General features: G+C 52.0%; 1 protein-coding gene across 1 annotated transcript in view; it reads left to right on the forward strand.

Annotated features, from left to right (window-relative positions):
* The window catches only part of CUX1 (cut like homeobox 1), a 270,012-nt gene extending 255,008 nt beyond the window's left edge, over positions 1–15,004 (forward strand). The window contains exons 15-23 of the mRNA XM_030962491.1: positions 3,015–3,151; positions 4,261–4,327; positions 5,626–5,738; positions 6,413–6,529; positions 8,382–8,465; positions 9,121–9,177; positions 11,114–11,194; positions 13,077–13,141; positions 13,593–15,004. Coding sequence (XP_030818351.1) covers positions 3,015–3,151; positions 4,261–4,327; positions 5,626–5,738; positions 6,413–6,529; positions 8,382–8,465; positions 9,121–9,177; positions 11,114–11,194; positions 13,077–13,141; positions 13,593–13,653 — 782 coding nt within the window. The 3' untranslated portion in view covers positions 13,654–15,004. The remainder of the gene's footprint in view (positions 1–3,014; positions 3,152–4,260; positions 4,328–5,625; positions 5,739–6,412; positions 6,530–8,381; positions 8,466–9,120; positions 9,178–11,113; positions 11,195–13,076; positions 13,142–13,592) is intronic.

The raw sequence follows: 15,004 nt of genomic DNA on the forward strand, positions 1-15,004 counted from the left end.
GGGCTCAGCAGCTCAGGGAGCACAAAGGCAGATTCCTTTTGCTGGATCCAGTGCCTGAGCTGCCCTGCTCTGGCAGAGCCCATCTCCTGCTGCTGCAGGTGAAGAGTTGCTGGCACAGAAGTGCTGAGCCCGTGGGTGGCCACGGCCCCTGTGAAAAGGGAAAGTTATGATTAAAAAAAAAAAAAACCAAAATCCAGCTGTGAGGAGTGACACTGGCAGGGAGATGAGAGGGAAGCTCTGTGTGCTTGGTTGCTTTCAGTGTCAGAATGGTTCCAGCCTTTTCTGTTTCCATGGATGGTTTCATGGGCAAGGCCGAGTGAAACCTCAGGGAAGGAAGGAAAGATGCAGATCCCTTTAAAACTGAGAGCCTTGGTGACCCTTTTTTCTCTTAAATTGAAAGAACTCAGTCCATGTAACTCAGAAGCCAAAAGGATCATTGAGAGAGAGATGCAGGAACTCTGGATCTCCTTCTGCAGGCTCCAAAGCTCAGCTCTGCAGAGGATTTTTGGCAGGGTGAGAGGCCAGGGAACAATTCCTGCCCCAGGTAAGCTCCTGGTGGGGTGAACCTTGGGCAGGATGCTCAGCAGTGCCTCCTGCAGAATTGGGCCCCCCCAGCCCATGTTTGGCCAGCAATAGCTTCCCAATTACATTTTAATGCAATTTCAAAACACAGCCAATTGAATAATTAACCGTAGGGAAGAGGTTTTCTTCTTTCCAAATCTTGTTGATGCAAATATTTTGCATCAGGCCACCCATGTTTTGGAGCAGGCAGGGATTCCCCATTCCTGGAGAAACACTGACCTCCAGTGGGATGTGCCTTTAGCACAACTACTGCTCCATCCCGAGTCTTTTATTGGGGGCTCTAAAATGTAAATATGCAGAGGGGGAAAAAATAAATCCATGTGTTGTGTTCCAAGCAAGTGCCACCTCCCTTTCCCTGCAGTGAGGCTTGGTCCTTCTGAATAACAGGGGAAGGGGAATGGCTTTAAACTGAAAGAAGTTTATTCAATCGAAGTTTAGATTGGAAATTGGGAAGGAATTATTCCCTGTGAGGGTGGGCAGACCCTGGCACATAGAAGCTGTGGCTGCCCCTGGATCCCTGGAAGTGCCCAAGGCCAGGCTGGACAGGGATTGGAGCAGCCTGGGCTGGTGGAATGTTCCTGCCCATGGCAGGGGATGGAATGAGATGGGCTTTAAGTTTGTTCCCAGCCCAAACCACTGAGATTCCATTACACCAACACAGTAATTGTCTTTCTTATTGTTTAGGTTGTAAAGACCTTTAAGATCATCCTTACCCCATCACTACCATGTCCCCAAGTGCCACATCTACAAAAAAAGGGGAATTTGCTCCAGCCAAAACCCTGATTCTTGGGAAAGCAGTGTCACTTTGGGCATCACTTTGAGCCTCCATCACTGCTGCTTTCCATCCAGCCCTGTGTCCTGGGCATCCCTCTCTGTGCAAGGAGCTCCATCCACAGCTGGTTTCGGGGTGTGTGGAACATTTCCCAGCCTGGCAGGACTGGGAGAGCTGGAGTTGAGCTGTGCACACGTTGCACCCCTTGTCTGAAGGCTCAGGGAGGGCAGGACAGCCTGCCCTTGCTGCTCCCCAGGCAACCCCTGCACTTCTTTCTCCCTGGCTGTTGACAAATGAGGAATTTTTTTTTGCCTTCCAGCTGTCTGGAAATTAGGGGAATAATTACAACAGGAATTATCAGGGAGGGACTGGAACAGATGGGCCCTGAGCTCTGACCCACCTGGAAATCCAGGCACAGAGGGACAGATCCTGCATCTCCAGAGTGGAGGAGCTGGCAGTGCAAAACACCAGCTCTGAACCTGGGGCTGAGCAGCTTCTCCAGCCAGGGGGAAAAGGTGAACCAGGCCGATTGCTGCTGCAGGACAGTTTTGGGATGGATTTGCCAATGGAACACTGGGCCTGCCCTGAGGGGCTGCTCCCGTGCCTCTCGCTGGAGCTGCAGCTTCACTGCTCCACATCTGGGCTCATCTGGGGTTATGTGAGGGGAACAAGAGGTTTTTGTTCTGCTCCTGGAGCATTCCAGCAGTGCCTGTTGTGGTTTAGGGTGTGGGTTTTACTCTGGGGGGCAGCTGGGAAGAGAGAGGGATCCTTTGTAGAAACTTGGCAGAGTGGGAACGCCGGGGGCTGCAGGGCCCAGCCCCGTGCCTGGGGCAGGACTGATCCCCCTGAGCCCCTCCTGGGGTGTCCCCCACCCTGCCCCAGGCCCCCACCCCACCATCTGCCCCGTGAGAGCCTCTCCCAGCCCCACAGCCAGGGGAGCCTCTTCCATCCCCTTTCCTGTGCAGACCAGACCTGGGATCAGCTCATGGGCTCAGCTCCCTTAACCCTCGCCAGGTGCCCCTGCTCTGCCTCCCAGGATGCTGCCAGGGCACCAAAAACACCCGGGTGATGCCTTTGAGGCAGCTGTGCCAGTGCTGGCAGCTGCCTCTGGCACTGGGAGGTGGCACTGGGACTGTACCCACCCTGGGCATCCCCACATTAAATTAACAACATCCCACTACCCCAGACACGTATTAAAAATGCTGCTGAATGCCTTCATTTCATGACAAATGTGCATTTTCTCATTCTGAAGCATCTGACAGGTTGTTCCACAGGATGGAAAGGTTCATGGTTTAACACTTTTTATTTTTTCCCCTTCTCTTTAATAACTAGTCCAGCTGTTGACGTAGGCAAGCGCTGCGTGCTCACAGCAGTAAAAGCCACCACAAGATAGTTAAAAACCTACCCTGTATCTCATCCTGCTGCCCATAACACCACCCTAAGCCTTAAAAAAAGGTCCTTTAAAAGCATAATACCCCTAAACAAATTAAATGAAACAATAAAAGTCATGAGTGAGCCGGGACTGCTGCTGTGGTCCCAGACATGAGGAGAGAGCAGGGGGGCTGCTCTGAGCTGTCTGGTGCTCCGGGTGGGGTTTCTCAGCCCTTTGGTGTCCCCTGGCCCAGCTGGGGGGGGTGACAGCCCTGGCTCTGTTTTGCAGTGCGCTGTGCCGAGCTGCAGATCCAGCTGAGCGAGGCTGTGGCCGCCCTGGCTGCCCAGAAGGAGCTCGTGGCCAAGCTGGAGCACGACCTGAGCACCATCCAGGCCCTGTCTGCTGTGCCACGTCCTGAGGCTGAGGTACCACGGCCCTGGGCTGGCCCCGAGCTGGCACAGGGCTCTGAGCTCCCCCAGGGGCAGAGGACAGTGTCCACCTCCTCTTGGTCTCTGTGGTTTGGGGTTGTGTTTGTTGTTGTTATTATTATTATTATTATTATTTTTTTTATTATTATTATTATTACTCCCTATTTCTTATTTATTATTATTATTTCTTAATATTTATTATCATCATTATTTAGTCTTAATTACTACTTTTTAATATTATGGATTATTAATAAGTATTATTAATTATTATTCATTTCCTCCCTTTTCTTTCTGATAATTCGCCCAGCAGAGATGGATGCATCCCCCCTCCCTCTCCCCAGTGGGAGCATGGGAGAATGTTCACCTCCTCTTGTTTTCAGTTTTTGGGGGATTTTTTTGGTGGTTATTATTATTATTATTATTATTATTATTATTATTATTATTATTATTATTATTATTATTATTTTCATTATTTTCATTATTTTCATTATTAATTAGTTATCTTTAAATTAGTATTATTTGTCGATTATTAATATTTATTGTTATCATTATCAATTTCTTCTTATTATTTATCACTATTAATGATTATTAATGTTTATTATTATTTTTTTAATTAATTTTTATTATTACTACTATGACTATCATCATTGTTATTAATTAGTTATTTTAAAATTAGTATTATTCATCTATTATTATTATTATTAATTTCATTATTAATTAGTTATCTTTAAATTATATTATTCACGTATTATTAATATTTATTGGTATCATTATCAATTTATTATTATTATTTAACACTATTAATTATTATTAATGTTTATTATTATTTATTCTTAACTACATTATTATTGTTGTTGTTATTGTTATTTTTATTATTATTATTTCCTTTTCTTTCTGACAATTCACCCAGCAGAGATGGGTGCCATGGGGCGGTGCTGGCATGGGAGGGGGTGGCACCAGGGGCATCCAGGGACCCTCCAGCCCTTCCTGGGCAAGGCTGGGGTGTGAGGTGGAGCTGGGGCAATCCTGCTGCAGGAGGGGCTGCTCTGCCCAGGCCCCTTTGGGTGGGTGGGGAATGTTGAATTTCTCCTGTTTGTGCTGCCCAGGGCGCCCCAACCCCCGGGCTGGAGAGGATCCCCGAGCCCATCAAGGAGGCCACGGCGCAGTTCTATGGTGAGGGGGGAGCCAGGCTGGGCTGGCACGTGGAGGGAGATAGACTATAACGAAATAAAGATGGTGCAGAAAGTAATCTTACCCCTAAGGAGTTGCAGCTGGGTCAATTATCAAAGATAGCAGCAGGCCTGACTTGAACAGGCCACAGCTGTAAGCAGTGAGAAGAAGATGCTATAAAAGAGTGGGGTGGCTGGGTAGGAAGGGAACTGGAGTCAGTTGGTGGCTTTGTGAAGAGGAAAGAGTCAGAGCACAGAGGAGCTGCCCACGAGAAACACCACAAAGGTGTGAAACTTCTGTGATAAGGAGATAACAGCACGGAACCCCTGCAATATAATGACAACAGGGTCACCTCTCCAGGGCTGGCAGCTCCTGAGCCATCCCTGCTCAGGGTGGCTCCCACTGGGATGTGCTCCATGCTGGGCAGGGTTTGCCCATCCTTTGGTCCTCGCAGGGGTGCAGCAGGCACGTGCCAGGCCTGGTGAGCCCAACACCCTGAGCTCTGTGCTCCTGCTCTTCCCACACCAAACCCCTCCAGAGCCACAGAGTGAAACATTTCCTGTACATCAGCCCCTGCACTGAGGTCTGCAGGAGAAAATGAATCAAAAAAAAAAAATAACAACTCCTTGTTCCTCTGGGGGAAAAAAAATCCTCTCCTTTTTTTTTTTTCTTATTTTTGCTTGGGTTTTTTTTTTGTTTGTTTTGAAAGGTTTTGAAAACACAACATAAACATTATCACAGCAACAGTCCCACCAAGCTAAACAAGCTGCAGCCACCCATCCTGCTCTGTGAATAACTGCTCGGTGCAGCTGGCTGAGTCATGGCCTTGGGGACACATTTCTGCTTGGCTGGGAATGCCACTGCCAGGAAGGAAGAGCAGGGAGGGAATGGCCACAGCCCCCCAGGCACCCACAGAGCCCCAGCAAGGGGGGCAACCCATGTGGGACACCCAAAAAATGGGGCAAAACGAGCTGGTGTTGGATGAGGGGTCAGGGTAGGGGAGAGAGGATTGTGGCTCTGGGGTTTTATTTTAATGCTGCAGCTGCTGCAGAGGCCAGAGGAGAGATTCTGGGAGGGAAAGGCAGCCATGGGTTGCACCAAATAATGCAGTTGGTTTTCCTGTCCACTTTGAGGATGAGTCCTCAAAAATAAATTTTAGAAGATCAATATATAGATAAATAGCAGTCCATGTTGTAATAATTGGGTTGGTTTGGGTGCCCCCAAGGTCCCACAGCAGGAGGACCCTGGGGTGGATGGTGGGCATCTGCCAGGCCGTGTCTCACACCAAACCTTGTTCACAGGTCACCCTGCAGCCCCTGGCACCCCATTCCCTGAGGGCCAGGTGGACTCACTGCTCTCCATCATCTCCAGCCAGAGGGAACGCTTCAGGGCCAAGAACCAGGAGCTGGAGGGGGTGAGGAGCCTGCTGGGGGGGCTGGGGGGCTGCAGGGGCTCAGCCTGGGCTGGATGCTGTGCTGGCCTGCAGGGAACTGTGTGCCAGGCCAAAGGAAAACACATCCTGCTGTGGGCAGCAGCAAAGCCTGCCCCAGCCCTTCCCTGCTGCTGCAGCTCCAGGACAGCTCCAAACCCCTCTGTCCATGTGTCCCTCTGTCCCTCTGTCCCTGTGCAAAGCCTGCCCCAGCCCTTCCCTGCTCCTGCAGCTCCAGGACAGCTCCAAACCCCTCTGTCCTTTTATCCCTGTGCCCCTGGCACAGTGTTTGGGGGTGCCATGGAAAAAGCACGTAGAGAATACATTCCGGGGTAATAAATGGAACTAGAGCACAAAATAACCTGTTCCAAGCTGTCTGGCTGTGTCTGCACCTCCTGTGGGAGCCACAGCCCATCCCAAAGCCCCCCTCAGCCACCTTGGCTGCCCCAGCCCTTCTTGGGCTCCTTGGTCAGGACTGGGAGCCCCTTTCTGCCACACCTGGGGCAGTTTTAATGAGGGAGCAGCTTGAGTTCAAACCAGGGGGGTTTAATTCCTGGGGTGAAGGGGACTGAGCCCTGTCAGGGTGCCCCAGATCCCCCTGTGAGGATGCCATTGTCCCCCCTGTCAGGATGCCATTGTTTGTCCCCCCACCCCTGCAGGAGAACAGGATGCTGCAGCACACGGTGCACGCCCTGCAGAGCGAGCTGGACACCCTCAGAGCTGACAACATCAAGCTCTACGAGAAGATCAAGTTCCTGCAGAGCTACCCTGGCCGGGTGAGTGTCCCCCTGTCCGTCTGTCTGTCCCTGCTCAGGCTGGGCTCACACAACAGGCAGCACCCAGACACAGAAATTGCACATTTCCAATGTGCAGCTTGCGTGGGAGTTGGAGCTAAGTGGGGTGGGAAAGGGCAGTTTAGAGCAGTGCTGAGGGATCTTTGGCATCTTCAAAGCCAGAAACCCAAATTTCCTCCCTAACAGAGCTGCTCCACCCCCCTCTGATGCTCACTGCTGGCAAGTGGGGATAATTCTGCCTGACCAAAAAACTGGGACCTCCTGCAATAAACCCCTGCAGCAGAGCCTGGAAAATAATTCATCCTGTCCCGCTTGTGCTCATTCCTGAACTTGTTGTACCCAGCAGAGAGAGCTGCTCCCTGAGCAGCCAGAAGACAAAAGAGAAGAAATTAGCCCAAAATAATCCCAGTAATGCCAGGAGAAGGCTGGGAAGGGGGACCAGACTTTGCTGCAGCCTGCTCTGCTCGTGCTGTGTCCCTCAGAGGTTCCTCCCTGGGGGTTTGCAGGAGGCTCAGGCTCATTTCCACTGCCAGCACTTCCCTGTCAGAGCCAGGCTCTGCTGACCTCGGGCTTTCCTTGGAAATGCCACTCACAGAGGGGACACCCATTCCCTGCCATCCTTCCCCCCTTTCTGTGCTGCCTGCACCGAGCCTGTTTTGTTGAGGGATATTTTAATAGCATTTGGTGGTGGGAAACTCCTGCAGCTCGAGGGACCTTATTTGGTGCCTCTCTTTATGTCCCCGTGATGACGCCAGGTCGTCCCCTCTGACATTTTTTCCCCTTTCTCCTGTGGAATATCATCTCCATGTTTATCCTCTGCCACAAGGCAACCCCTGAATGCCATTGCCATGAGCTAAAGAGCAAAACCCTCCGTGGCAGCAGCGCAGGGGATTGCATAATTCACCCCCTAATGGGACATGTGACACGTTAAAAATACTCAGCAAAGATCACTGCACTGGCCAGGCTGGGGCAGCTCCTCGCCCCTAAATCGGGCTCTGGGCTCATCACTGTGACCCCAGGGTCGGGTTGCAGTGTGTGAGGCCTTACTAAAGGTTTACACAGAGGTGTAACAACCAGCCATGGGAGCAGGCAGGGCTCTCTGCAGTAGGAACGGGTCCAGAAAGGCCTCGGGGAGTGCAGAGCAAGCGGTGCTGGGCTGGGACATGGCACAGGGAATCAGCACTGCAGCAAGGAGCCAGAGCCTGCAGCATGGGCTCTTCCCAGGCTGGATTTGGGCAGGAATGATGTAGAATCTGCAGCTCTTGCAGAGGTGGAGGAAGGAGAAGCAGGGAGGCTGCAGGAGCATCCTCGGGGCTCGCTGCAGCCGAGGCTGTGTAAGGGGAATTATACAGGAGAAGTATAAAATCCATCCTGTCTGGACCCACCCTAATATTTCCCTTCTTTCAAGGGGTTTTCTTCATTTTCCTTGCCCTTCCCCAGCCTATAACAGCTCTGTGTTTGAGCAATGATTTCCTCCTCCTAAACCTCTTGTCTCCCTCCTGCCTGCCCAGCAGCAGAGGAATTCAGGGTGGGATCTGCAGTAGCCCAGGTGAGCTCTGTGAGGATGACACAGGTGACAATTATCTCATGGAAAGGGCCCAAAATACTGAGACAAACCAACCCAAAACCATTCCACAATCCTATGAAGAAAGGACTTCGTTCCACAGCTCCTGTTGTGCTTCTCCTTTCTGAAGGAGACAGATGCTGTCAGCCCCGTGGGTCAGCTCTGTGCTGCTCCATTTTTTGGGGGTGTTTTCTCCCAAATGGGGGAGCTCAGGGCTCTGTCCTTGTGCTGGGTGTCCCTGTGGCTCTGACCCTGCCTTTGCTCCCCCAGGGCAGCAGCAGGGATGACACGGAGCAGCGCTACTCCTCCCAGTACGAGGAACGCCTGGACCCCTTCTCCTCCTTCAGCAGGAAGGTATGCAAGGCTCCCAGCACCTCCCTCTGCATCAGCCCCTCTTTCATGCCCAGATGAAATCCAGGGAGCTCTGATTGAATGAAACACGCTCAAATGTCCTTTGCTTTCAAAAGCAAAAACAAATAAATAAAAGTCGCTGTGCCCTAATGATGGCTGGGGCTGTGACCGTGTTCACAGGGGTCTGAGGATGAGGGAAGGGATGAGGATCTGACTCCATGGTTCAGAAGGCTTGGTTTATTATTTTATGATAAATGTTACATTAAAACTATACTAAAAGAATAGAAGAAAGGATTTCATCAGAAGGCTGGCTAAGAATAGAATAGCAAAGAATGATAACAAAGGTTTGTGGCTCGGACAGAGAGTCTGAGCCAGCTGACTGTGATTGGCCATTAATCAGAAACAACCACATGAGACCAATCACAGACCCACCTGTTGCATTCCACAGCAGCAGATAACCAATGTTTACATTTTGTTCCTGAGGCCTCTCAGCTTCTCAGGAGGAAAAATCCTAAGGAAAGGATTTTTCATAAAAGATGTCTGTGACATGGGGGTGAAGGGGAAAACAGGACCATCCTGGGGCGCACAGCTCCTTCCATGTTTTGCAAACCCCAAATTCGCCCTCTGAGCCTCAAAATCTTGTCTGGTTTCCTTGTAGGAACGCCAGAGGAAGTACCTGAGCCTCAGTCCCTGGGATAAAGCCACGCTGAGCATGGTGAGTGGCTGCTCTGCCAGCACTGAGGGAGCTGAGGGGATTTTTATTCCAGTGCCTGCAGGGGAATGGGGCTCTGGGGCAGGGGAAGCATCCCTGCTGTCCTGGGCAGGGTGCAGAGCACACTGGCCATGCTGGAATTTGGGTCAGGAGCAATTCCTTCCCTCCCTTGCTGCCCAGAGCAGTGGTGGCATCACCATCCCCAGGGGCATTTCAAGGACAGGGACATGTGGCACCTGGGGACGTGGTTCAGTGCTGGGCTTGGCAGTGATGGTTGGATTCAAGGATTTCTGAGGTCTTTTCCAACTCACACAATTCTGATTCTATTCTATGATTCCAAGCGCCTCTCCTCTGGTTTGTGACATGCTGTGGGGCTCAGGGCTGCACCCCCAGCCAGGGGCAAAGCCTCCTGCATAGGGGGCACCCCCAGAGAGCCCCAGCACCCCACACATGTGGGGAGGAGGAGTGTGAGGGGCTGCAGGGCGTCCAGCACTTCAGGGAAAATCTCTGCTCCACACATTGATTTCTCATTGCATTCTGCTTAAAAACCCCTTCCCAAGCCCTGCTCCTTCCTGCTCTGGCTCTTCCTTCCAAAAAAGCATCAGGGGAAATCCTGGGGGAGCTGTGGTGTCTGCAGCAGCAGAGGGTCCTTGCCTGAGCCACAGAGGTGATGCTGCCACTGCAAGCTGCCATCTCTTAGGGTAGAACTTTCTGAGCTAAAAATGTGGAAATTATTGAGGAAACCTGACTTATAGTGGAATTTGTGGCATTAGCAGCAGGCTCAGGATGGGGTTTTGGCTGAGTTAACCCCCAGCTCTCCAGCACAGGGGAGATGAACGTGGGGCTGCAGAGAACACAGAGATATCCTGTAAATAAAGGCAGAGCTGTCATTTGCATAAAACCCAAGCAAATGCCAACATGAATATGGATTGTGTGGCGTGCCAGCACCACGGAGAATTAATGAAAGGCATTCACACACACAAAAAAAACTGACTTAGGGGAGTTCTTCCTTGGGAATATTTAAGAACATAATCTTGTTTGTTCCAGCAGCCTCCGCCGTGGCCGTGAATAGCAAAGACGATTTCAGCCCGGAATGGGTTTGGTGGGAGATCTGTGGGTTTTAATGCCAGCTCTGGAAAGCCTGCCTGGTGTTTGGGGAATGTGCTTATGTCCATAATGAGTCCCTGGGTTACAGCAGGAATAAAGAGAGGCTGTGAAGGAGGGCAGGACCCGTCCTGTGCCAGCCACTCCTCTGCTGCTCCTGATTTTCGTGCTTTTGGAGGGATGGGCATGAAGGTTTTCCCACTGGGATCTTGGTGTGGTGTGCCAAAAGGGCTCAGGCCTCTCCAAAATGAGGAGAGGGAGATTCATCCTGACCCCACAGGTTTCCAGCCCCGAGGGGTGGCTCTGCAAGGGTGGAGAGCAAAGCTTTGGGGACAGAGATTGCAGAGCCACAGCAAGGGGACACCAGCACAGCCTTGGCTCCAGTGCCCTGCTCAGGAGGCAGCGAGGGGATGCTGCAAATCACAAAGTTGTTTGAGCTCAGGAATTAGAAATGAGCAAAGCTTAATTACTGCCAGGGCTTCTCTGAGGAGCAGGCACCGAGGCAGGGCTGGCACAGCAGCAGCAGGGAGAGCTGCTGGAGAGAGCTGGGCTGAAGCAACTCAGAATCAACCCCCAGAAGGGTTTTCAGTGGGGGAAAGCCCGCCCTGAATCCCCCTTGGTTTGGGCACATTTGTGCTGAGAGCTGAGGCACTTGTGCAGCCACTCTGAAGGAGCATCCCTGCTCAGAGCTGGGCACAAACACCACCTCCCTGCATGTCTGTGCAGGGTCTGGCAGGAACAGGCTCCCAGTCCTGCCCAGGGTCTCTCCAGGGCTGTTTGAGGGGTTCCCAGTGAACCACATTAAACTGGGCTTTTCCATTCTGCTCTCCCACAGGGACGGCTCATCCTGTCCAACAAGACCGCTCGGACCGTGGCCTTCTTCTACACCCTGCTCCTGCACTGCCTCGTCTTCCTGGTGAGGGGTGGCCCCCAGGGGTGGGCACTGACATAAAACATCCTGTCCTCCCCTGCAGGGGGGGTTTGGGCTGGTTTGAGGCGCTGTGCCAAGCCAGAGCGCTGCACTGCTGTGTTGGTGGCTCTGCAGGGGGACAGGGACATGCCAAGGGACGTCCCCTCGGCTTCACAGGGTGCAAATCCCACCGTGGGTGGGCACAGGCTTGCCCAAGGGCAGGAGCTGGGAGCTGTCTGGGTGCTCAGGTTGTTCCTGGGGTCAGCCATGGGCTCGCGGTGGTGCCATGCCAGGAGCTCACACTGAGTTTAATGTGCTGCCAAGGAAGCTTCTGCTCAGTGGGGAGCAAAATTTGGGTTAATTATTATGAATCTAATACCATAAGGGATTTTAACAATAAAATACATGGCCCTGAGCCCACACTACCTGGTTCTAGACCATGTGGATCCCATTCCTGGGTGCATCCTTAACCTCCAGCTCAGTGGAGTTCATTTGCTGCCTCTCCGCGGATGGGCTCTGGCTCTCCCCATGCTCCTGACGTGCCCTGTGGCTCCATTTTTCTCCACTTTTCAAGTTTTCCCATTAGGGTTGAAAGCAGAGAGGTTTGGGAGGAATGGAGGCTTTAGTCAGCCCAAATCTCCTGGGAGTTTGGTTTGTCATAGTGCAAACTCCTCCTGTATCCTTGCACAGTTTCTGGGAGTTTATTTGTCATTTCAGGGAGGAAAGGAAAGCCAAACAAATCATCAATAATTAAACGAGGAAGTGAGATGAAAGCCAAATCAGAACAATATTTCTGTCCTGCTCTCAAAGTTATTTTGGTGAGGAAAGGAGCAAAGGAAATAAAAAGTTAAACATCATTAAACTTTAAAGCTCTAACCCCAAAAAAAAAAAAAAAAAAATTCATAAATATTACATGGCTGGAATGATCTTACATCATCTAGACACAAAAGAGCCTGAAATCCAGCACTGCCTGGCTGGGGATGAGCTGTGTGTGCCACAGGGACTGGAGGAAGCCCCTGCTCCTCCATCCCCACAGTGGGAGTGACATCTCTGCCACTCATCCTAGGAGACTTCAATTAACTCAATTAACCCTGGTCTGGGTTTGCTGGCAGTGTTTGTGTGGTTAGGGAGATTCCCTGGTGATAACAGCTTACAAACCCCCAGGGCTTGTACCCATCAGCTGGGGATGGGAGGGCTTCTCCCTCCTCCCAAACCCCAGCTCTGCCTCCTCAGACCTCAGCTCTGCAATGGGAACGCGGAGGCACCAGGGCAAAAAGGAGCCCAGCCAAGCACTGACCTTCCTTAAGCCTGTTCCAAAAATACATCTCCATCCATGTGCAGCCCTGAGCCTTGTCCCAAACCACCCCAGCCACAGCAGCACTGTCCCAGTAAAAATAACCCGCTGGGAAAGGTCATCCTGACCCTCCTGAGGGCAAGCCCTGCAGCACTCTGGGGTTCCCCACGCTGGTGACCACAGAACCACAGTGTGGGTGGGAAGGGACATTAAAAATCCTCCAGTGCCACCCGTGGGCAGGGACCCCTTCCACTGTCCCAGGCTGCTCCAAACCCTGTCCAGCCTGGCCTTGGGCACTTCCAGGGATCCAGGGGTAGCCCCAGTTTCTCTGGGCACCCTGTGCCAGGGCCTGCCCACCCTCCCAGGGAAGAATTCCTGCCTGATTTCCCATCTAAACCTGGGAAGAATTCCTGCCTGATTTCCCATCTAAACCTGCTCTCTATCCGTTTGAAGCCGTTCCTTTGTCCTGTCACTGCACACCCATGTCACAAGTGCCTCTCAGGATGGGCTGGCAGGGCTGGGCTGGCACAGGGTGCAGTGAGGAGGGCTGGGATGGAGGTGGGAGCAGAGCTGATCCCATTCCTTCCCTTGCAGGTGCTCTACAAAACCGCCTGGAGCGAGAGCGTGGGCCGGGACTGCTCTGCCTTCTGTGCTAAGAAGTGAGTGGGGACAGGCTGGGCCAGCCCGGCCTCAGGGCTTGGTTGCTGGGGGGCTTGGTGGTCTGCAGCAGATTTCTTTGGGCACCCCAGTGCTGGAAACAAGGCCAGTGAATTGGGCTTTACACCCAATGAGGGAGGGGGGGAGAAAAAGCTGACAGAATGGGGCAACTGCTGGTGTTCGGTTGGGTGTTCTCCAAAGCCTCTCCTGCCCAGGAGGAATCCTGATCAAGGTTTATAATAAAGGTTTATAAATGTGATCCTGGAGACCTGGGGGGTGTCAGACCCGTGCCATGACTCCAGTTCCCTGCTGGCCATGGCTGGAGCAGAGCATGGTGCTTGTCCTCGAGGAACGACCCCTTGGAATCAGTGCTGGGCTGCCCGAGCACCTTGGGGCACTGCCAGAGCACCCTGGGGCTGGCTGCAGCTTAACGTGGCTCTGCCCTCTCCCCAGGTATGCTGACCACCTCCACGAGTTCCACAGGAACGGGGACGTGCCTGGGATGTGGCAGTGACAGCTGGACACACAGCCGGAGCCGTCCCCGCTGCTTTGCTGTGCTTTGCTTTCTGCTTTGTAGGATGAGGGCAGTGATCCCCCCCAACTCCCACCCGTGAAATTAAAAGCCTCAGCTAAGGGAGAATCATTTTCCAGCCCTGAGAGCTGCAGCAGTTCCCATGCTTTCCTCAGAGAGCTCAGTCCTTAGCAGAACACGTGGGAAATGCAAGATCTGAAGTTCCCCTCCTGCCAGACCCACATCTCTCTCCATCCTGTTTGAAGCCCAGTGCAGCACTGGGTGGGCTAAATCCAGCCAGAAATGGGGAGGAGAGGCAACCTCCTGAACTTGCATTGTCAGGTGTTACTGTGCTATTTGAGAATTCCTGCTTTGCTCCAGCCCTGGGATCTCCTGCCCATTCTGCTGGGCACTCACAGATGCCTTTATTGACCTGGAGCCTTCAGTCTGGGAATAATTAGGAATAGCTGAGGACTTAAAGGGCATGAAGGGAGGTGCTGCTGGTCAGGCCTGACCTCACAGGGATGCTCCAGACTCTCCTTGCTGAGATGTTTCTGCCTCTTAGGAAACCACAAGTCAAATCAAGCAACTGCTGGTGATCGGGTTTGCTGGGTGATGAACACTGGGCTGCTAATTTGGGTTGATTTGGGGAGACAGAGGTGATAGGAGGTGCTCCAATTAAAAAGAGCAGGTCCCAGCAATCTCTCCTTCCTGCTGTGACCACATGGTGAGGGAAGGTATCAGCTTGTTAACGTGGCCCTCAATTAAAATTTCCCTCTGTAGACAGCAGAGCAGCATTGCTCCCAATTAATATTTCATTGCAGACTCCCATCCATTCCCATTCCAGTTGCTGGGAGCCAGGGCCTCTAACAGAGCGTGCAGGCAGGGAAAGGCCTCACATCTGCCACGGGCAGCCAGGGTTTATTTATAGGAGCTGTGGCCAATGGCAAAATGTAAAATACTCCTAAATTGAAGGGAGGGATAAACCCTGAGGGACCAAGCTGCACCTGTCCTGCTCAGCACAGGGAAAACTGAGCCCAAGTGGAAGGGAAGCAGTGAGGGGGTGATGCTGCCATGGCTGGGGCTCCCTGCACAAACCAATCAACTTCAGGTCTGGGGGAGATGAGCTTTAGCTGCCTGAAATCAGTAGATGGGAAACATGATCTAGGGAAGGGTGGGCTGCTTTTTGAGGCTTTGTTGGGAAGGTTAAAATTGCTTTTTTTAGCAGCTGTATGTGGTGTCTTGGAATTGCAAAACTTCTGCAGCTATTCACACTTGTACTCCTCATAAATGACTTAAAATAGATGTCGAGTTCTGTTGGACAAGTGATAAAATAAACTTAGCCATGCATTGA

The sequence above is a fragment of the Camarhynchus parvulus genome, chromosome 19 (assembly GCF_901933205.1).
Source record: "Camarhynchus parvulus chromosome 19, STF_HiC, whole genome shotgun sequence".
Taxonomy (NCBI): Eukaryota; Metazoa; Chordata; class Aves; order Passeriformes; family Thraupidae; genus Camarhynchus; species Camarhynchus parvulus.